The sequence below is a fragment of the Somniosus microcephalus genome, chromosome 4 (assembly GCF_052327205.1).
Source record: "Somniosus microcephalus isolate GS21.2 chromosome 4, FLI_Smic_1.0, whole genome shotgun sequence".
Classification (NCBI taxonomy): Eukaryota; Metazoa; Chordata; class Chondrichthyes; order Squaliformes; family Somniosidae; genus Somniosus; species Somniosus microcephalus.
The window spans coordinates 162,949,371-162,972,036 of NC_140990.1; the positions used below are offsets into that span (position 1 = coordinate 162,949,371).

At 44.7% G+C, this 22,666-nt stretch overlaps 1 protein-coding gene across 2 annotated transcripts in view; it reads right to left on the minus strand.

The window, feature by feature from the left end:
- Positions 1–22,666, minus strand: part of erbb4b (erb-b2 receptor tyrosine kinase 4b) — a 1,694,493-nt gene that overhangs the window by 835,798 nt on the left and 836,029 nt on the right. For both annotated transcript variants that reach the window (XM_085985415.1, XM_085985416.1), the window contains exons 6-7: positions 11,306–11,424; positions 4,168–4,309 (exon numbers count right to left, since the gene is read on the minus strand). In XM_085985415.1, the coding sequence (XP_085841541.1) occupies positions 4,168–4,309; positions 11,306–11,424 (261 nt within the window). The remainder of the gene's footprint in view (positions 1–4,167; positions 4,310–11,305; positions 11,425–22,666) is intronic.

Sequence of the window (22,666 nt, forward strand, 5' to 3'; positions counted from 1 at the left end):
CAAGTCCTGCAAGGGATTCCAGGGACCCAGTGTTATTTGGACGACATCCTGGTCACGGGCGAAAATGACAGTGATCACCTCGCCAACCTGGAGCAGGTGCTCACTAGATTGAAGGAATATGGGCTCCGAGCTAATCGCCACAAATGCGAGTTTTTCCAGAAGCAGATCTCGTATTGTGGCCACGTTATTGATAAAGAGGGGTTACATGAGTCCCCTGAAAAGATTGAGGCAGTAGTCAAGGCTCCAGCACCGGAAAATGTGTCACAACTGAGGTCGTTCCTCAGGCTGGTGATCTACTACCATAAGCTCTTGCCGAATTTGTCTACCGTACTACACCCACTGAACACCCTACTGCAAATGGGGGTACCATGGAAGTGGAGTGACGAATGTAAACGAGCTTTCCAGAAGAGCAAAGCATTGATCACATCAAAAGAGGTGTTGGCTCATTTCAACCCAGCACTACTAATTCAGTTGGCGTGTGATGCATCACCCTATGGCATTGGAGCGGTGCTGTCGCACAAATTCCCAGACGGCTTGGAGAGGCCAGTAGCCTTTGCGTCTCGGTCACTAACCTCAGCCGAGCGTAACTACGCCCAGATTGACAGGGAGGCCCTCAGCCTAGTGTGGGGAGTGAAAAAGTTCAATCACTATCTGCACGGGCAGAAGTTCACCTTGCTGACTGACCACCAACCACTTGTCTCCATCTTTAATCCAAAGAAGGGCGTTCCGGTGATGACTGCGCAACGGCTACAAAGATGGTCCCTTTTTCTAGGGGCGCACCAATATGAAATCGAGTATAAGGGCACGAAACAGCATGGAAACGCTGATGGGCTATCACGCCTGCCACTGCCTACTGCGGAGGAAGCACCAGCAGTGGATCCTGTCGAAATATTTCATTCGACTATCATTGAATGCTTGCCAGTAACTAACGCTGGTATAGAGAAGGAGACCCGAAATGACCCGACACTGTCTCGGGTATACGATTTGACGGTGAAGGGATGGCCAGCACATGGCGACTCACTGTTGCCAGCATTCTCATCCAGAAGAGAACAGCTGTCAGTATGCCAGGGGACCTTGATGTGTGGATCCCAAGTGGTAATTCCACCCAAGGTAAGGGAGAGAGTGCTCAATGAGCTTCACGAAGGTCATCGGGGAGGGGTGAAAATGAAAAGCCTTGCTAGGGCTTATGTGTGGTGGCCGGGGATCAATCAGCAAATCGAGGACCTGACAAAGAGCTGCTCAGGATGCCAGAAGGTCCAAAATGCACCACCACATGCCCCTCTACACCCATGGGAGTGGCCCTCATCTCCATGGCAACGGGTGCATATTGATTTTGCTGGTCCATTCATGGACTCAATGTTTTTAATAGCCGTGGATGCACACTCGAAATGGCCTGAGGTGATCAAAATGTCCTCCACCACCACGGAGAAAACTATTGCAGTCCTACAGACCATTTTTGCCAGGAACGGCTTGCCAGAGCAGATTTGCTCTGATAACGGACCACAGTTTGTGTCCGAAGAGTTTTGAAGGTTTATGAAAAGGAATGGGGTAAGGCATTACACATCCGCCCCGTATCATCCAGCCACAAATGGATTGGCTGAGAGGTTCGTACAAACCTTTAGAAAAGCAGTAAAGGCCATGTGCGATGGTGACATTCCACTGCAGCATAAGGTGGACAATTTCCTGTTAGCCTACAGAAATGCGACACATGCAGTCACCAACCACGCCCCGGCCATGATGTTCTTTAACCGAAGGTTGAGATCTCGTCTGGATTTGCTCAGACCAAATGTATGAAGAGATGTTGAGAGTAAGCAATTCCAGCACATCAATGAGAAGCCGACAAGGAGCTTCAATGTAGGGCAACCAGTCTTGGCCCGCGACTACCGAACAGAGAAATGGCAACCAGGAACGATATGCACACGGCAGGGGCCACTAATGTACACAGTGGATGTTGGGGAGAACATTGTGAGACGCCATGCTGACCAGATCCTAGAGTCACAGGAACGAGTCAACCCCATGTCTCGGCCATACGTACTTGGTGAGGAACCCGACGTACAGGTCGCATCTACCTCAGAAACAATAGCATTGGAAGCTGATGAATCAACTGACGACAGGGTGCTAGAATCGCCTCCGCACCAAGAGCGAGACACTCGGGAAAGGCGTTATCCAGAAAGAATCAGGAAGCCTCCCCAGAGACTGAATATATGAATGGACTATTTTCATATAACATTGTATATTAAAAATGTTAATTGTTAAATGAGTATTATGGTACTGTTAATCTAAAAGGGGAGGAATTGTAATGTATGTAATGTATATGTACCTTAAGGGAGAGAACTACTTTTTACAGCTCCTGTATACTGTAGCACCGGCAGTGACCACACCTGTATATAAACCCTGAGTAGTGATCTGTACAGTTAGTTCTAGAGTAACCCTCATTCAGTAAACACCTGTTGAATCGTTCCCTGCAGTCTGTTGTCTGATTATTGAAGGACACAACATTAAGATACACGGATCTAACAAGAGGCAGGTGGAAATAGAGAGAGACAGATGGAGAGTGAGAGGCAGATGGAGATAGAGACAGACAGAAATAGAGAGAGGCAGGTAGTGACAGAGATACAGAGAAAGAGACAAAGAGAAAATGATGAGAAGATACGGAAAGAGACGGGCAAGCAGAGAGAGAGAGTCAGAGAGAAAAGCAGAGACAACCAAGAGAGAGAGACATACAGAGAAAGATAGAGAGAGAGAGCTAGACAGAGAGAGAGAGAGAGCAGAACAGAAGATGTTGATTACAGCTGCTCTCCAAACATCAGGTTATACTGGGTTCTGCAAAATAAGGTCACACAAATGAATCCAACAAATTACATGCTCTGATGAAGATAAATACTTAGGAAAAGACATAAGAAAAGAGCCTCACCCCTCTAATATTCCGACTCCCAGTCTAGCATCAAACTGTATTCTAGTGCCCCTGAAGTCAGCATGTCTACTACCCCGACCTGACAGATTAATCCAGACGTTTATGTGAATTTGTTTCTATTGATATCTAATTTAAATTTGTTTACATTACTTTATATTTATGGCCTCTAGTCCTACTATCTTGCATTATTTTAAATATTCTGAATTTCTCTTATCTAAGCCACTTGCGAGGGAATCCAAAACTAAGGGCCATAAATATAAGATAGTCACTAATAAATCCAATAAGGAATTCAGGAGAAACTTCTTTACCCAGAGAGTGGTTAGAATGTGGAACTCGCTACCACAGGGAGTAGTTGAGGCGAATAGCACAAATACATTTAAGGGGAAGTTAGATACATGAGGGAGAAAAGAATAGAAGGATATGCTGATAGGGTGAGATGAAGTAGGGTGGAAAGAGGCTCCTGTGGAGCATAAACATTGGCATAGACCTGTTGGGCCGAATGGCCTGTTTCTGTGCTGTAAATTCTATGTCATTCTATGAAATACTTCACTGAGGTCCTCTCTCAACTCTCAGCTCTCTAGGCCAAGCTTTTAAAACTTTCCTTTTCTCTTACACTTGGAATGATTCTTGTTTCTCTTCCCTGCACCCTCTCATATGCATATCTCACTTGTACTGAGGTGACCAAAACTGTGCACGCATTGTACAACCTCAGCAGATTTGTGTTCTCCTGTTCGGGTTGTGGATGTCTCAGCATTTTGTTAATTGCCTTCTCGCATTAATAGATGTTGAAAGTGTTCTTTTCAAGCCCCTCTGTGCTGATTCTATTCCATTTATTTTTGTGCCAGTGCATCGTTTATTTTCCTCAGTCTATGGGCGATGCTGGTAAGGCTTCATTGATTGCCTTTCACTAGTTGCCCTTGGGAGGTGGTGACAGACGTGGGCCTGACCGGGTAGGGGTGGCACATTCCCTTCCCTGAAGGGCAATAAGGATGCAGTTGGATTTTTACAACCATCAAGGTGCCAGCATACAAATTACTACATTTATTGAATGCAATTTCACAACTTGCTGTGGTGGGTTTTCAATATATGACATGTGGTTGCTAGTTCAGGATGATAGCCACTCAGGTTATTCATTTAATTTGCCATCCATTTGCATAACTCCATTGCTGCACCAAGTGCACTGCAACTTAAGCTCCAGTTTTATACTCATCCACAGAGATGCCATAAGAGGCCCTTTCTTCCGGCACACATACGTGGGCATTTCTTGACGCAGAACGCTCCATATGTATACTTGGCGTTGGGATTGGGTTCCACCTGGAAAGTTACGGTGTTGTAAAAGAACGGCAAAGGACACTGAATAACACAGGCTCCACTGTCATTGAAGTTGGTGCAGGCCTGCAAGGTAAAGAGACCCATTGTTACGGGAAATAAATGCAGCAATTTCACTATTCAGAAAGATAACGGCGTGTTGTTCTGAGTGTTTGTGATACTGAGTGCCATAATGAGCCAGAACCACAGGCATTACAGCCTAGGAGGAGGCCTTTCAGCCCATTGCACCGTGCTGCTGCTAGCTGTGTGACTGGAGCTGTCCTGTGTGAAGTGAGCTTGGACAGACTCGAACCAGTTCCAAGTGAGCATCAGCACAAAACCACCCCTAATTCAGCTACTTGGCAATCTCACTCAGAGAAACAGATGGCTTATGTGGAAAGTGGCAAAATGTAACATTGATATTTGAGTAGGAGTTTGAAGGACATCGTTGGAACAGAGTAAAAGGATCTTTACTCTGTATCTAACCCATGCTGTACCTGTCCTGGGGGTGTTTGATGGGACAGTGTAGAGGGAGCTTTACTCTGTATCTAATCCGTGCTGTATCTGTCCTGGGAGTGTTTGATGGGACAGTGTAGAGGGAGCTTTACTTTGTATCTAACCCGTGCTGTACCTGCCCTGGGAGTGTTTGATGGGACAGTGTAGATGGAGCTTTACTGTGTATCTAACCCGTGCTGTACCTGTCCTGGGAGTGTTTGATGGGACAGTGTAGAGGAAGCTTTACTGTGTATCTAACCCATGCTGTACCTGCCCTGGGAGTGTTTGATGGGACAGTGTAGATGGAGCTTTACTGTGTATCTAACCCGTGCTGTACCTGTCCTGGGAGTGTTTGATGGGACAGTGTAGAGGGAGCTTTACTCTGTATCTAACCCATGCTGTACCTGTCCTGGGGGTGTTTGATGGGACAGTGTAGAGGGAGCTTTACTCTGTATCTAACCCGTGCTGTACTTGCCCTGGGAGTGTTTGATGGGACAGTGTAGAGGGAGCTTTACTCTGTATCTAACCCGTGCTGTACCTGCCCTGGGAGTGTTTGATGGGACAGTGTAGAGGGAGCTTTACTGTGTATCTAATCCCTGCTGTACCTGATCTGGGGTGTTCGATGGGACAGTGTAGAGGGAGCTTTACTCTGTATCTAACCCGTGCTGTACTTGCCCTGGGTGTGTCTGATGGGACAGTGTAGAGGGAGCTTTACTCTGTATCTAACCCATGCTGTACCTGCCCTGGGAGTGTTTGATGGGACAGTGTAGAGGGAGCTTTACTCTGTATCTAACCCATGCTGTACCTGCCCTGGGAGTGTTTGATGGGACAGTGCAGAGGGAGCTTTACTCTGTATCTAACCCGTGCTGTACCTGCCCCGGGATTGTTTGCTGGGACAGTGTAGAGGGAGCTTTATTCTGTATCTAACCCGTGCTGTACCTGTCCTGGGAGTGTTTGAGGGGACAGTGTAGAGGGAGCTTTACTCTGTATCTAACCCGTGCTGTACCTGCCCTGGGAGTGTTTGACGGGACAGTGTAGAGGGAGCTTTACTCTGTATCTAAACATACTGTACCGAACTTGGGAGTTTTTGATGGGCAGATCAGCAGGATTTCCTATAATATTTTTACGTTAAATGTCGTTATTAAGTGCATTCAGGAGGCGTTAACAAATAGTAAAAACAACTCATCCAAAACCTGTTAAAATACCAGTTTTGCAACACCTGGCCACGTCCTGCCTTCTTCACCAGAATAATACCGTGGCTAAAAGGGTTAAATTATGAGGATAGACCTTGAGTATAAAATATTAAGGGGTGATCTAATTGAGGTGTTTAGGATGATTAAAGGATTTGAGTGGGTAGATAGAGAGAAACTATTTCCTCTGGTGGGGGAGTCCAGAACAAGGGACATAACCTTAAAATTAGAGCCTGGCTGTTCCGGGGTGATACGAAGCACTTCTTCACACAAAGGTTAGTGAAAATCTGGAACTCTCTTTCCCAAAAGGCTGTTGAGGCTGGGGGTCAATTGAAAATTTCAAAACTGAGCTTGATAGATTTTTGTTAGGCAAGGGTGTTAAAAGTTTTGGAACCAAGGCGGGTAGATGGATTTAAGACACAGATCAGCCATGTTCTAATTGAATGGCGGAACAGGTGTCAACTGGTGTCAACGTCCTCAAAAGGGTACACAGGGAGAGGGATAAAGGGGATTTGGGTTGTGAAAGTTCCCCTCGTGTAGTCGGGAAAAGCAAATCTTGGGGATTTGGGATCGACTCTTGAATAACCATTCAACAAACATTAAATTTAAACACCATCTTGATGTGCACTAAATTAGCATCAATTTGTTTCAAAAGAAAATTCACTAACATTATTCATTTACCAGGAAGGAAAACCTAATTATAATTTTAAATATTGGCTTATTCCTTGGATCAAACAAACATAAAGCAGTTGAATTTTCCAGTTTATTATATCAAATGAACACCAAGATTGGATTAATATTTTCTGATAACCAAGGTATGCGTGACCTTTTATCAGTAGTATTAATTATTGTTGCTAACCTGTTCTAGCTGATCAAGGTACATGTTACCCTTTATCACTAGTATTACCTTATTACTACCTTGAGCAAACTAACCAAGGTATGCATTACTCTTTATCAAATAGTGCTTTGTGCCAGAGAACTCAGCAAAGGAAAGCATTTTCTTTAAACTGAGGCATCTCCAGCAGGACACCACTGCACAAGTATTTTAAGTAAGCCTAAAACGTAAACTCGTAAAAGTGCATTATCGCACTCTATATACTGGTCAATCATGAATTAAAAGTTAGCTTAAAGACAACTGCTTCTCCATTAGGGAGTTGTCGGACAGGCAAGTTCCTGGAATGTCACTGCCGTTATGGCTGCAGGTTTGGTGGGGCGGGGGGAGGGGGGGGCATTGGGGGGGAGGGCGGAAGTGGAGTCTATACTGCAGCAGACATTGTAGCTACCCCATCACTAATCTTTTAGTGCAGTTCATAAAAAATAAGATGGACTAAGGATACAGATCATTAATTTATTGCAGTAGAAACAACCAAGAAGTAAAATGACCCCTTCTCTATTTAATGACCGCAGTAAAGTACAACGAGGCACTGCATCATGATAATGCTAGCCCTTTAAAGCAAAGCTCAACCCTGCAAGACAGATTTCCTTGTCTCAGATGATTCACTAATTCCTCAGCTGGAAAATATAATGCAGTAAAGCTGGTGTCAGAAGTAGCAACAATTTTAGGAAACAACTGTAAGCATGCTTATACTTTCTTAGTTGTTAGACACACAAACTCATATGGGATGAAGTGGGTCAGTGATACTGTAATGGACTTGAAGTGAGTCAATGATACTGTAATGGACTTGAAGTGAGTCAATGATAATGTAATGGACTTGAAGTGAGTAAATGACACTGTAATGGACTTCAAGTGAGTCAATTACACTGTAATGAACTCGAAGTGAGTAAATGATACTGTAATGGACTTGAAGTGAGTCAATGATACTGTAATGGACTTCAAGTGAGTCAATGATAATGTAATGGACTTGAAGTGAGTCAATGATTTTGTAATTGACTTGAAGCGTGCCAATAATATTGTAACAGACTTGAAGTGAGTTAATGATACTGTAATGGACTTGAAGTGGGCCAATGATAATGTAATGGACTTGATGTGAGTCAATGATATTGTAATGGACTAGAAGTGGGTCAATGATACTGTAATGGACTTGAAGTGCGTTATTGATACTGTAATGGACTTGAAGTGGGTCAATGATGCTGTAATGGACTTGAAGTGAGTCAAAGATACTGTAATGGACTTGAAGTGGGCCAATGATATAATGGACTTCAATTGAGTCAATGATACTGTAATGGACTTGAAGTGAGTCAATTATATTTTAACGGACTTGAAGTGAGTCAATGATAATGTAATGGACTTGAAGTGAGTCAATGATAATGTAATGGACTTGAAGTGAGTCAATAATTTTGTAATGGACTTGAAGTGAGTCAATGATACTGTAATGGACTTGAAGTGAATCAATAATATTGTAATGGGCTTGAAGTGAGTCAATGTTACTGTAATGGATTTGAAGTGAGTCAATGATACTGTAATGGACTTGAAGTGAGTCAATGATACTGCAATGGACTTGAAGTGAGTCAATGATACTATAATGGACTTGAAGTGAGTTAATGATACTGCAATGGATTTGAAGTGAGTCAATGATACTGTAATAGATTTGAAGTGAGTCAATGATATTGTAATGGGCTTGAAGTGAGTCAATGATACTGTAATGGGCTTGAAGTGAGTCAATGTTACTGTAATGGACTTGAAGTGAATCAAGTATATTGTAATAGACTTGTAGTGAGTCAATGATACTGTAATGGACTTGAAGTGGGCCAATGATACTGTAATGGACTTGAAGTGAGTCAATGATATTGTAATGGACTTGAAGTGAGTCAATGATACTGCAATGGACTTGAAGTGAGTCAATGATACTGTAATGGACTTGAAGTGAGCCAATGATATTGTAATGGACTTGATGTGAGTCAACGATACTGTAATGGATTTGAAGTGAGTCAATGGTACTCTAATGGACTTGAAGTGAGTCAATGATACTGTAATGGACTTGAAGTGAGTCAGTGATATTGTAATGGACTTGAAGTGAGTCAATGATACTGCAATGGACTTGAAGTGAGTCAATGATACTGTAATGGACTTGAAGTGAGCCAATGATATTGTAATGGACTTGATGTGAGTCAACGATACTGTAATGGATTTGAAGTGAGTCAATGGTACTCTAATGGACTTGAAGTGAGTCAATGATACTGTAATGGACTTGAAGTGAGTCAGTGATATTGTAATGGACTTGAAGTGAGTCAATGATACTGCAATAGACTTGAAGTGAGTCAAAAATATTGTAATTGACTTGAAGTGAGTCAATGATACTGTAATGGACTTGAAGTGAGTCAATGATACTGTAATGGACTTGAAGTGAGTCAATTATATTTTAACGGACTTGAAGTGAGTCAATGATAATGTAATGGACTTGAAGTGAGTCAATGATAATGTAATGCACTTGAAGTGAGTCAATAATATTGTAATGGACTTGAAGTGAGTCAATGATACTGTAATGGGCTTGAAGTGAGTCAATGTTACTGTAATGGATTTGACGTGAGTCAATTATACTGTAATGGACTTGAAGTGAGTCAATGATACTGCAATGGACTTGAAGTGAGTCAATGATACTGTAATGGACTTGAAGTGAGTCAATGATACTGCAATGGACTTGAAGTGAGTCAATGATACTGTAATAGATTTGAAGTGAGTCAATGATATTGTAATGGGCTTGAAGTGAGTCAATGATACTGTAGTGGGCTTGAAGTGAGTCAATGTTACTGTAATGGACTTGAAGTGAGCCAAGTATATTGTAATAGACTTGTAGTGAGTCAATGATACTGTAATGGACTTGAAGTGGGCCAATGATACTGTAATGGACTTGAAGTGAGTCAATGATACTGTAATGGACTTGAAGTGAGTCAATGATACTGTAATAGACTTGAAGTGAGTCAATGATACTGTGATTGATTTGAAGTGAGTCAATGGTACTGTAATGGACTTGAAGTGAGTCAATGATACTGTAATGGACTTGAAGTGAGTCAATGATATTGTAATGGACTTGAAGTGAGTCAATGATACTGCAATAGACTTGAAGTGAGTCAAAAATATTGTAATTGACTTGAAGTGAGTCAATGATACTGTAATGGACTTGAAGTGAGTTAATGATACTGTAATGGACTTGAAGTGAGGCAATGATACTGTAATGGACTTGAAGTGGGTCAATGATACTGAAATGGACTTGAAGTGAGTCAATGATACTGCATTGGACTTGAAGTGAGTCAATGACACTGTAATGGACTTGAAGTGAATCAATAATATTGTAATGGACTTGAAGTGAGTCAATGATACTGTAATGGACTTGAAGTGAGTCAATGATACTGTAATGGACTTGAAGTGAGTCAATGATACTGTAATGGACGTGAAGTGTGTCAATGATACTGTAATGGACTTGAAGTGAGTCAATGATATTGTAATGGGCTTGAAGTGAGTCAATGATACTGTAGTGGGCTTGAAGTGAGTCAATGTTACTGTAATGGACTTGAAGTGAGCCAAGTATATTGTAATAGACTTGTAGTGAGTCAATGATACTGTAATGGACTTGAAGTGGGCCAATGATACTGTAATGGACTTGAAGTGAGTCAATGATACTGTAATGGACTTGAAGTGAGTCAATGATACTGTAATAGACTTGAAGTGAGTCAATGATACTGTGATTGATTTGAAGTGAGTCAATGGTACTGTAATGGACTTGAAGTGAGTCAATGATACTGTAATGGACTTGAAGTGAGTCAATGATATTGTAATGGACTTGAAGTGAGTCAATGATACTGCAATAGACTTGAAGTGAGTCAAAAATATTGTAATGGACGTGAAGTGAGTCAATGATACTGTAATGGACTTGAAGTGAGTCAATGATATTGCAGTGGGCATGAAGTGAGTCAATTATATTGTAATGGACTTGAAGTGAGTCAATGATACTGTAACGGACTTGAAGTGGGCCAATGATACTGTAATGGACTTGAAGTGAGTCAATGATAATGTAATGGACTTGAAGTGAGTCAAGGATATTGTAATAGACTTGAAGTGAGTCAATTATATTGTAACGGACTTGAAGTGAGTCAATAATATTGTAATGGACTTGAAGTGAGTCAATGATACTGTAATGGACTTGAAGTGGGCCAATGATACTGTAATGGACTTGAAGTGAGTCAATGATATTGTAATGGACTTGAAGTGAGTCAATGATATTGTAATGTAGTTGATGTGAGTCAATGATACTGTAATGGACTTGAAGTGAGTTAATGATACTGTAATGAACTTGAAGTGTGTCAATGATACTGTAATGGACTTGAAGTGAGTTAATGATACTGTAATGGACTTGAAGTGTGTTAATGATACTGTAATGGACTTGAAGTGTGTTAATGATACTGTAATTGAAATTGGTCACTGTTACTTGCGGTTACTTACAAAGCAATCGGTGTCCTTTGGCCCCGAGCAGCCACCCGCACATTCCCGATGACAGCAGTCGCTCACAAACGGGCTGAAGCATCGCTCGTCGCACTGCTGTGCACACACCGTCTTCGTGACTGCAAACAAAACAGCGCATGTAACTCCAAATCTGGGGCACGTCAGTGCCATGCTTCTCTTTCAAGGAGAGAACTGTCCAGCAATTCAGTATCCATTTTATGCTGTTAAATTTCAGGCACATATTGCACAAGTAAATTACCGAGGGAATGAGTGCCCTGTAAACCAGGGTCGAGCATGTCTTGGTGACAGCTAAACAAGTCTAAAAGTTTCCAATTATTGTTTTCCACTCCCAGTTACTGTAAACCCCACCGATTGGTAAAATAGTTTCTCTTCAAACTCTTCCTCACGGATCAAAGAGAGTTTAACGTGAAGTGCGAGCCTTTACTGAAAGCGACCCCTGCTCCTGTACCTTGTCCAAACATATTCATCAGCAACTACATGTCTTCATACAAACCTTGATTTTTTTTCTATAAAAATCCATAGCACAAGCTAAGTAAAGGATCACCTTGGAAACAGTTTGCAATTCAGATGTCAGAATTGGGAGATGAACATTCTTACTGAAGAGGAGCTTGTGTTCAGGGGATGTGACAGGGAAAAGTGGATGGATCTCTTTGGGCTCTGAAATTTAGTTTTGCAGGAACTAAGTCACACCATGCACCTTCACACTGGAGATTGTTAGAATGTTCAGCAGCGAGAATTTCCACATTAAAGTAATCTCGATATTTGTTTGAGATCTGTGCGCAGTTCTGCACCAATACAAAGCCCGATTGTATAAGTGAAAAAGAAGTGTGTAAGGCAGACAGCAAGCTCAGTGTATGGATATATACATTTAATACAGTGGGACCTGGTATAATGAAATCTTGTTTTTCACATCCCTACAGGAGAAGGCACCTGGCTGAGGATTGCTGACTGACAGTTTGATATCATAGAAGAAGCAACTAGTGCAAGTTCACTCACAGTAAATGGTCAGCTCGCCTTGAAATTGCTGCATTCAATATTGATTCAGGGCCTTGCTAATCCAAAGGAGGTGCAGAATCTCCTGCTTCTCCGAGTTGTGAGCCTGACCTGGGACCTGACTTTATACTTTGCAGAAAAGCACTGTAATCCTGAGACTGCCTGTTCACAGCAGCCGAGATGTAGTTGAGGCTTCTAAAAGCATAATTAAGAGGATCTCAGCGAGGGTGCAGACAGAGAATAGGCACTTTAGGTCTATCAGTTTCCAATGATCCATATGGCCTATTCTCCTTCACTTTTGTGTCATTGGTAATGGAGGATTAATACTCCAATTTTCATTGTAAGTGGGCAGTAATTTCGCCATAGCAGGAGTCATCTTCCATTTGCTTATTATAGTAAGTGAACTGGGATATTGGTATTTTTCATTACATAAGCTGAACTTCACTTTATCCAATTTTTACAATACATATGTGTAACATATTTATGTGTGTGTGCACGTGTGCATGTTCGTGTGCCTTTTTTTAATCACTTATGGGATGTGGGCGTCGCTGGCAAAGCCAGCATTTATTGCCCATCCCTAATTGCCCTTGAGAAGGTGGTGGTGAGCCACCTTGAACTGCTGCAGTCCGTGTGGTGAAGGTACTCCCACAGTGCTGCTAGGTAGGGTGTTCCAGGATTTTGACCCAGCGACGATGAAGGATCGGCGATATACTTCTAAGTCAGGATGGTGTGCGACTTGGAGGGGAAATTGCAGGTGATGGTGTTCCCATGTGCCTGCTGCCCTTGTCGTTCTAGGTGGAAGAGGTCACGGGTTTGGGAGGTGCTGCCAAAGAAGCCTTGGCGAGTTGCTGCAGTGCATCTTGTAGATGGTACACACTGCTGCCACGGTACGCCGGTGGTGGAGGGAGTGAATGTTTAAGGTGGTGGATGGGGTGCCAATCAAACGGGCTGCTTTGTCCTGGATGGTGTTGATCTTCTTGAGTGTTGTTGGAGCTGCACTCATCCAGGCAAGTGTGTGCATGTGTGAGCATGTTGTTATGCTACAGTTGCTAGAAAAGAGATTCAGAGCCAGGCATTGCTTTAGCGGTTTCTTCATCTGACGTGATGATTTATCAGAAGACATAAAATTCCTGCTGTAAGCCCTTCACAAATGGTTCAGTACTGGAAACGTGCATGTATGACGTGTTGTAACTGAGGATGTGAAACAGTAACTGAGAGTGCAGACTGTCGTGGTAACTTTATGAATGCTGTCAGTAACGTTACTGTTAGATTTCTAAAAAAACTTCACCAAAACTGCTTCTGATTCTACTTTCAAATGATTACTTGTGTGTATATCCACGTGTGTGTACATACGTATAAGTGTATGTACATATGTGTGTGTACATATGTGTGCATGCGCAAGTGTGTGTACGTGTATACACATATACATGCACGCGCATACATATGTAGAAGATCAGCCATGATCTTATTGAATGGCGGAGTAGGCTCGAAGGACCAAATGGCCTACTCCTGCTCCTATTTCTTAAAAGGAAACAAAGCACTGGGGCTCATTTCTAGAAGGATAGAATTGAAAAGCAGCAAAGTTATGTTAAAGTTGTAGAGAACCTTGGTTAGACCACACTTGGAGTACTGTGCACAGTTCTAGTCTCTACATTTTAAAAAGGATATAGAGGCACAAGAGAAGGTTCAAAAAAGATTCACTAGAATGATACCAGAACTGAGAGGTTATACCTATCAGGAAAGATTGAACAGGCTGGGCTCTTTTCTCTAAAAAGAGAAAACTGAGGAGTGACCTGATAGAGGGCTTTAAGATTATGAAAGGGTTTGATAGGGTAGATGTAGAGAAGATGTTTCCACTCGTGGAGGAGATCAAAACTAGGGCCCATAAATATAAGATAGTCACTAATAAATCCAATAGGGAATTCAGGAGAATCTTCTTTACCCAGAGAATGGTTAGAATGTAGAACTCGCTACCACAGGGAGTGGTTGAGGTGAATAGCACAGATGCATTTAAGGGGAAGTTAGATCAGTACATGAGGGAGAAAGGGATAGAAGGATATGTTGATAGGGTGAGATGAAGAGGGTGGGAGCAGGCTCGTGTGGAGCATAAACACCGGCATAGAACAGTTGGGCCAAATGGCCTGTTTCTGTGCTATACATTCTATATATTTCTATGTAATTCTATGTATATGCCTGTGTGTATATGTGTGCCTGTGTGTGTATATGTGTGTATATGTGTGCCTGTGTGTGTATATGTATATGCCTGTGTGTGTATATGTGTTCCTGTGTGTGTATGTGTAGCTGTGTGTGTATATTTGTGCCTGTGTGTGTATATGTGCCTGTGTGTGTATATGTGCCTGTGTGTGTATATATGCCTGTGTGTGTATATGTATGTGCCTGTGTGTGTATATGTGTGCCTGTGTGTGTATATGTGTGCCTGTGTGTATATGTGTGCCTGTGTGTATATTTGTGCCTGTGTATATGTGTGCCTGTGTGTATATATGTGTATGCCTGTGTGTGTATATGTGTATGCCTGTGTGTGTATATGTGTGCCTGTGTGTGTATATGCATGTGTGTGTGTATATGTGTTCCTGTGTGTGTATATGTGTAGCTGTGTGTATATTTGTGCCTGTGTGTATATATGTGTATGCCTGTGTGTGTATATGTGCGCCTGTGTGTATGTGTGCCTGTGTGTGTATATATGTGCCTGTGTGTGTATATATGTGCCTGTGTGTATATATGTGTGTGCCTGTGTGTGTATATGTGTGCCTGTGTGTGTATATGTGTGCGTGTGTGTGTATATGTGTGCCCTGTGTGTATGTGTGCCTGTGTGTGTATATATGTGCCTGTGTGTGTATATGTGTGCATGTGTGTGTATATATGTGCCTGTGTGTGTATATATGTGCCTGTGTGTGTATATGTGTGCATGTATACACAGGTATGCACCAGAGATACTCAATTTATCGTGAATGTCTCCGTAACCAACTGAAAGCAGCTTCTGCTGAAAGCGACCATTGCTGAGCCAGGCAACCCATCACCTGGGCTATTCAGCCTTGAACGGGGTAATGAAGAGAGGACCAGACAGGAAATCCGGAACATTTCCTCAAGTGAAACCATGAGAGGAGGACAAGGGGAGAAACCTCAATCTGAGAAAAACTACATTTAGGACTGATGTGGGAAGACCCTTCACACAAAGACTGACCAGCACCTGGAATGGGCGCTGGCTGGAGTAGTGGAGGCTAGTTAGCTGTTATCATGGGGAATGTCGATTGGTTCCAAATGAACTAAGAGGGGCCAAATGGCCTTCCTCGTCATCACCTATCTCATGATCGGGGTGGGTGGGGGGTGGGGTGGTTTGATGAACTCATGCTCACAGTAAGAATTCTGAAAGCCGGAAGTGTATGTCAGGAATTTGGCCACACTTGGCCCATAATTTACCATCAGGTAAAATGAACAGATATTAAATAATGGGGGTACAATTCTTGATATGTGTTCCTGGCCTATGAGGGTAATGCCAAAAGCGTGCTTTGGGAAAATGATTCATCAGAGGTAATGTGAAGCATTCTTCCCAATAGTTACAGGTTCCATTTCATTGGCTGCTAGCAGCAGTTGATGGGAATAAGCAAAGTTTTCTCTGACCCCTCTCCCCTTCCGATTATCCACTTTCTGTTTCGTTCAGTCTATTTTGGGAGGGGGAAGAGGGTTTCAAGCCAGATCCTCCAATTCAATGTCATTAAGAAGTGAAAAAAATGGTGACTCTGATCTGGCTGGTTGACGACTTATTTTTCAGGCTCCAGCGTGAGGCCTTGACTTTGGCGAACAGCCTGAAGTGATCAATCAGTGACATTTCCAAATCTGGATGGTCACATTTTGTGCCTTACTATTATTACTGGAAAATTGATTTTATAAAATATCAGCGTGCACATTAACATTGGGATAATATGCTGCAGGTCCGTCAGAAAGCAATGTGTTCCATTGCTTCCCCCATCTAACTTGTATGAACTTTCAAATACCTATAAGCATAAAAGGTCATGATGAAAAAATAATCAAAATCAATATATCTGCTTAACATGCACATTGCCATAGAAACACAAAGGTTTCAATCAAACCGCTTCCTTGCGGTAAAAGTGCACCACTGCTCCCCGTTGATCCAACACGGTGTTCCAGCGGTTTGGCATCGTGTGCCGCATGAGCAATCAGCTCCATCGACGGGCCGGTTAAATAACATTCAGCCGCAAGGTGAGCAGCACCGGACCAGGACTTTTTTTTTTAAGTAAACACCCTTAGGTTGTTAGGAGCGTTTTCAATCGAAATGTAGGACTGTTGTAAGAATTGCTTTTAACAATTGAAATCTATAGCTATTAGTCAAGCATTTTTTTTATTGTATTTTTCTGACATTACCAGTTTTAATTTAAAGGAAAGACCAACAAGTGCGTCTGAAATCTGCTTAGCCAGCACATGCACGTACTGTGCGAAAAGTACTGTACTGGGTCTTTCATAGAAATACTTCAGACTAGTAGTAACATAGGAGTTGAACTAGCACGGGGTGATATTAGCGACAACAACTATTTGCCTTTATACAGCACCTTTAACGTAGTGAAACGTCCCAAAGCGCTTCACAGGAGCGTTAGCAAACAAAAAATTAACACCGATATTAGGACATATGACCACAAGCTTGATCAAAGAGGTAGTTTGTAAGGAGCATCTTAAAGGAGGAGAGAGAGGTAGAGAGGCGGAGAGGTTTAGGGAGGGAATTCCAGAGCCTAGGCAGCTGAAGGTACAGCCGCCACTGGTGGAGCGAAGCAAATCGGGGATGCACAAGAGGCCAGAATTAGAGGAGCACTGAGTTCTTGGAGGGTTGTAGGGCTGGAGGAGGTTACAGAGATAGGGAGGGGTAAGGCCATGGAGGGATTTGAAAACAAGGATAAGAATTTTCAAAATCGAGGCATTGTCGGGCCGGGAGCCAGTGTTGGTCAGCGAACACAGGGCTGATAGATGAACAGGATTTGATGCGAGTTAGGACATGGGCAGCAGAGTATTGGGCAAAGAAAAGAGCAACAAAAGTGATTCTGGGTACCGGGAATGTAAGTTCTGAGGACAAGTTCTGGGACCCGGACTTGTTGCCTTTGGAAACAAAGGCTTAATTGACATTTTAAGATAATGAAGGGGATTTCCATAAATTGATGTGAGCAAACTATTCAATATTGGCAGATCTCCCGTGACGATGTGCTGTTGCATGACAGTTTTATAACAGCAGGAGTGTTAGTAACAAAGTGTGACAGGGAATGTGCCTGCTCTCCTGGCCTACTTACATCCTTCTGGAGGTTTGTACCATCTCATTTTACTGGGTCCCACTGAGGTCGGGAAATTGGAACTCCCAGCTTCAGAGAGTCCCGCCCCTCCCTCCCCACTGGCTCCGCCTCCTTTCTTTCACTGGCTGAGGCTCTGCCCAGCCGGAACTCCCAGCATAGGTTCGGACCCAGCGGCCTCGATTTTAACTGAGCCGTGGAGACGGGCTTGGAGGCGTGCGGGGGGTTAAAATCGCAAAAACTGGCGGTCGGGACCCCCCGCCTGGTTCCCGACTCCGAGCCATTTTTACTCAGGCGTGTCTGATGGTCCCGAATCCGTCCCACATCCAACAGGCGGGATTGGTCTTTAAGGCCCTTAATCACCACTACATGGCATCTATAATGCCATTTTAACAGTCCCTTGCACTTTTAACCCTTTTCCCACGTAAAACACGCCTGGTGGGAATCGCAACTGTGAAACCTGGCGGGAGCACTATTGGATTGCTGACAATCAGCTGCAGGTCAACCATTAAAGAGGAGATTTGATCAGCCATCATTTGCAGGTGGCAGGACTTTTTGTCTCAGGCCTGGGCCAATGTTTACCAGGCTTAACCACACCTGTGGAAGGGTGGAGCCTCACACACATCTCCAGTGTGAACTCCTGTGAAACTCCTCTCGCCACCTTCACTCAGCGCTTCCTCAACGGAGGCATATGCCAGAAGCATGGGAGCCATTTTTTTCCTTCCCTTCTGGGCATTAGAGGAGCTCGAGCACCAGCCACGGCAGCAGCAAAACCAGGAATAACAGCAGCAGCAGCAGGAGCAACAGGCTGCTGCTCACCCACCTGAGGCAGCACAGGCCAGAAGGAGCCAGTGCCTGGAAGCCCGTCGGCGCAGGAGATACCCCCCAAACAGGGTTAACAGACACAGGGTCAGCTACCTCAACATGACTGAGCAGCAGTGCCAAAGGCAGCTCCGACTTTCGCGAGAGGTAGTGACTGACATCTGCGCAATGCTACAGCAAGACCTGCTGCCCAGAGGACCAGGTGGACACTCCTTACCAGTGGCCATCAAAGTCACCACCGCGCTCAACTTTTTTGCCTCAGGCTCATTCCAGGGATCATCAGCAGACATCAGCGGCATTTCCCAGGCAGCCGCACACACTTGCATCACGCAGGTAACCGATGCCCTCTTTGCCCTCATGCACTTCACCAAGGATCGCGCAAGTGTGACGGCGCGAGCGGTTGGATTAGCTCATCTGGCAGACTTTCCAAAGGTGCAGGGCGTCATTGACTGCACACATGTGGCCCTTAGGGCACCCCATCGCAATCCGGGTATTTTTGTCAACCGCAAGGGCTTCCACGCCCTTGACGTTCAGCTGGTGTGTGACCACAAGAAGGAGATTTTGCATGTTTGTGCCATGTATCCTGGCAGTTGCCATGACCCCTTCATACTGCGCCAGTCTAGTGTGCCTCCACTATTCAGGCCACCAGACCAACTTCACGGATGGCTACTTGGAGACAGGGCTATCCCCTGAGGGCTTGGCTAATGACGCCGTTGAGGAAGCCAGCCAACGAAGCTGAGGAGTGCTACAACTCCAGCCACATTTCCACCAGATCCATTATCGAGCAAACCTTCGGTTTGCTGAAGATGCGCTTCAGATGCCTGGATAGATCAGGTGGAGCCCTACAGTACTCAGCAGCCAGGGTCTCCAGAATCGTCGTGGTTTGCTGTGCAGATTCCTGAGGACCAAGTGGCTCCTCACATACCCTCCTCAGATGATGAGGAGGAGGAGGAGGAGGCGGGCGAAAATGACCATCCTGCAGAGGACCAACAACCAGCGGCAGCATTACGCCACAACATTGCTGCCCGGGATGCAAGGAATGCACTCATCCTGGCCAGATTTGCTTAGCCTAGCCAATCAAGCACTTTTGCCTCGCAGCTTCTTACCTGAGCATCGACAATGGCCAAGACACTGCGGATTCCTAGCTATTTGTCCAGCATACTGACAATTGCAAGTAATCCTAAGCCCTCAATGTGAAAGCCCCATTCGCAAAATGACACACGCCACAAATACAGCAGTAGCCATCAGACTTTTTATTGACAGAATTCATCTGCTGGCTTTTTTTAACAATACATAAAATTTCACCCAAGTGACTACCCTTGTGACTACTTGTGCTTTATTTTCCTCTTACGCGTGCTCCTATGTAGTGGTTCCCCTGTGGCTTCAGCAGGTGTGGAGGCCCCTTGCTCACTTTCCTGCTGCTCCTGTCTCGACACCTTTGGCGGGCGTCCTCTGGGGTGGTGAGCCTGTGAGGGCTCGTCAACAGTCTGCTGCTCCTGCGGCTGTGCAGGGGTTGAGACGCCGATCTCAGTTGAGTGTGGACTCTGGTGGGGCTCTGACCGAGGGCTCTGCAGTGGCATGGAAGTGTGAGCGCTTGGAGAGGAGCCCCCACTTTCTTGAGGTCTGCCACCAACCTCCCTCTCATGGGTCAGCTCCCCCTCAGCGCCTGCAAGTGGCTGGAGAGCACCTTGCTGCACATCAGGGGGGCCATGGGGACCCATAACGGCAATGACGGTCCTACTCAGAAGGACTTCCATGAAGGTCTGGTTTCTATGTTCAATAGATGCCCATCGCTCCTCAAGAGATGTCATTCCATTCTGAACACTCACCATGTTTTCCATACCCTGGCAACTAACCTCCTCCATGGCCGTAGCCCTCCTCTCCTCTACTGTAGCCAGCCTTACCACGGAGGCAGCAATCATTTCCACGTAGGTAGCCATCCTTTCCGTGGTGATGCGTTCATGCGCCAATGACTCCACAAAGGCTCTGCTCATGTTCACTATGGACTCCTCCATTCGCTCCACACTCGCAGCGACCCTAGAGACAAAACCTGCCAGAGACTCCTGCATCTGTGCATGGAGTTCCATCACCTCTGATCTTATGGATGGACCCAGAGGCAGAGGGTCGACATGCAGCTGAGCCGAGCTGGCAGAGTCCTGCGCCCTCCGACGAGGACTCTCCACTGCTGTCCCTGTCTCCACAATCTGCTGATGCTCACTTGTGAGCTGTGATACACCAGGTGACAACACTACTCTATGTCCCGAAGGTCTCACCGAGGTGTGAGTGTCTGCGCTGGTGCTGGGTGCGCTTATTTCTGCTGACGCTGCGCCCTCAGAGGTTGCAGATTCCTCTGAGGAGTGTGGAAGCTCAGGCTCTTCCTCCTGGACAGTGGGGACAGGGGCTCTCGATGGTCCTGTCGGGGAGTAAAGGAAAGAGTTAGAGATGTGAGGTCAAGGTTACATGCACATTGCATATTGCAGATGATGATAAGTCCATCTATTATAGCTTCAGAATCATTATCAGCGACTCATGCAATGTCAATGAGAGAGATGGAAAACTATTCTGTCACCAGCTTGCTGTGATGCACCCGTCTGTCCGTCCCCAACTTGCGCATCTTTTTCAACCCCGACAATTTCCAGGACGGCTTCCTCCCAGGGGCTGAGCTGGGCTAATGATGGTGGGCCTCCTCCTGTCCTCGCTCTTTCCCTTTTATTGTGAGCTCTCTTTTCCTGCAATGAGGGAGACAAGTGGAGGTTGAGTGAGAATGAAGGCGTGAGTGTAGAGATTGCATAGCATAGATACTTAGAAGGAGACAAAGATGGAGTGAGGTTGCAAGACCAAGGGCCCTCCCTGTGTGTTGTCAGTTGTGTTCAAAGCATCAGAGTGATTTGGAGTGTGAGGGCTGGATGGTGGAATAGTTATGTGATTGTGAGCATAGAGAGAGAGGGAATGGGTAATGGTGCATGGATGTGAGTGTCAAGTGGGATGTGGAGGAAGAGATTGCTAAAGCTGAGTGCTGGTGAGGAAAGGCAATGGGGATCAGATTGAGGGTGATGGGAACTTCATACTTACTTTTCCAGTGCGTTGAAGGTCATGGAATCTTTTCCTGCACTGCATCCAGGTGCCCCGTGTGACCCCCAAGGAGTTGACCTCCCCAGCCACCTGTATCCACACAGCCTTGGTCTGACTGGGAGGCCTCTTCCTCCCTGATTTTGGGAACAGGACCTCCCTGTGGGCCCGAGCCCCATCCACCAATGCCTGTAGTGCTGCCTCATCAAACTTAGGAGCTGCTCTTGGCCTCCCACTGGCCATTGTTCCTGCAGGTTCCTGTGCCATCAAATGGAGAAAGCTTGGCAGTCTGCAGAAGAAGCAAGGCTTGCTGTGGACCTTAAATGCAGCAGCAATGATGACGTCATTGGAGGGGACTTTCAGTCATGAAAAACCCTTTTGCAAAGGCTTCCCACAGGTTGGAAATCAATTGGCCAATTGAGTTAAAATTGCATCAATCTCCCACATCCATTTAGATTTGTGTGGGAAACACGAAATTCGGGGAACACGACAATAGCCCACACCTGAGTTAAAATCGACCCCAGCGTGTCAGAGGTCTAGGCCTGTCTCTGGGCTGGGAGTCCACCAGATATGATCGAGTAAATTCACCTCCGAGTCACTTGGGTGCAAGAAGGCAAGTCAGACAGAACTTGTTCATCCAAACAGTGAAATGTAGAATAAGATTAGGGATTGGGGTTCAAACAACTGGTAACAAGAGCCAATTGGGGCACCCTTTTAAATCGGAAATGAGGAGGAATTTCTTCTCTCAAGAGGGTCGTGAATCTTTGGAATTCTCTTCCCCAGAGAGCTGTGGAGGCTGGGTCATTGAGTATATTTAAAGTGGAGATAGACAGATTTTTGAAAGGTAAGGGAGTCAAGGGTTATGGGGAGTGGGCAGGGAAATGGAGTTGAGGCCAAGATCAGATCAGCCATGATCTTATTGAATGGCAGAGCAGGCTCGAGGGGCCAAATGACCTACTCCTGCTCCTATGTCTTATGTACTTATGTATTAGATACATTTTTGGATATGGACATTTTGAGGGTTGTGGTGATAATGGATGAGAAGATAGGCAGGTGAGGTGGACCTAAGAAGAGAGGACAGTACCCAATAGAGCTTTTTCTGCTTCAAAAACCTTGTACATTCTTACACTCTAACAGGTAAATTTTC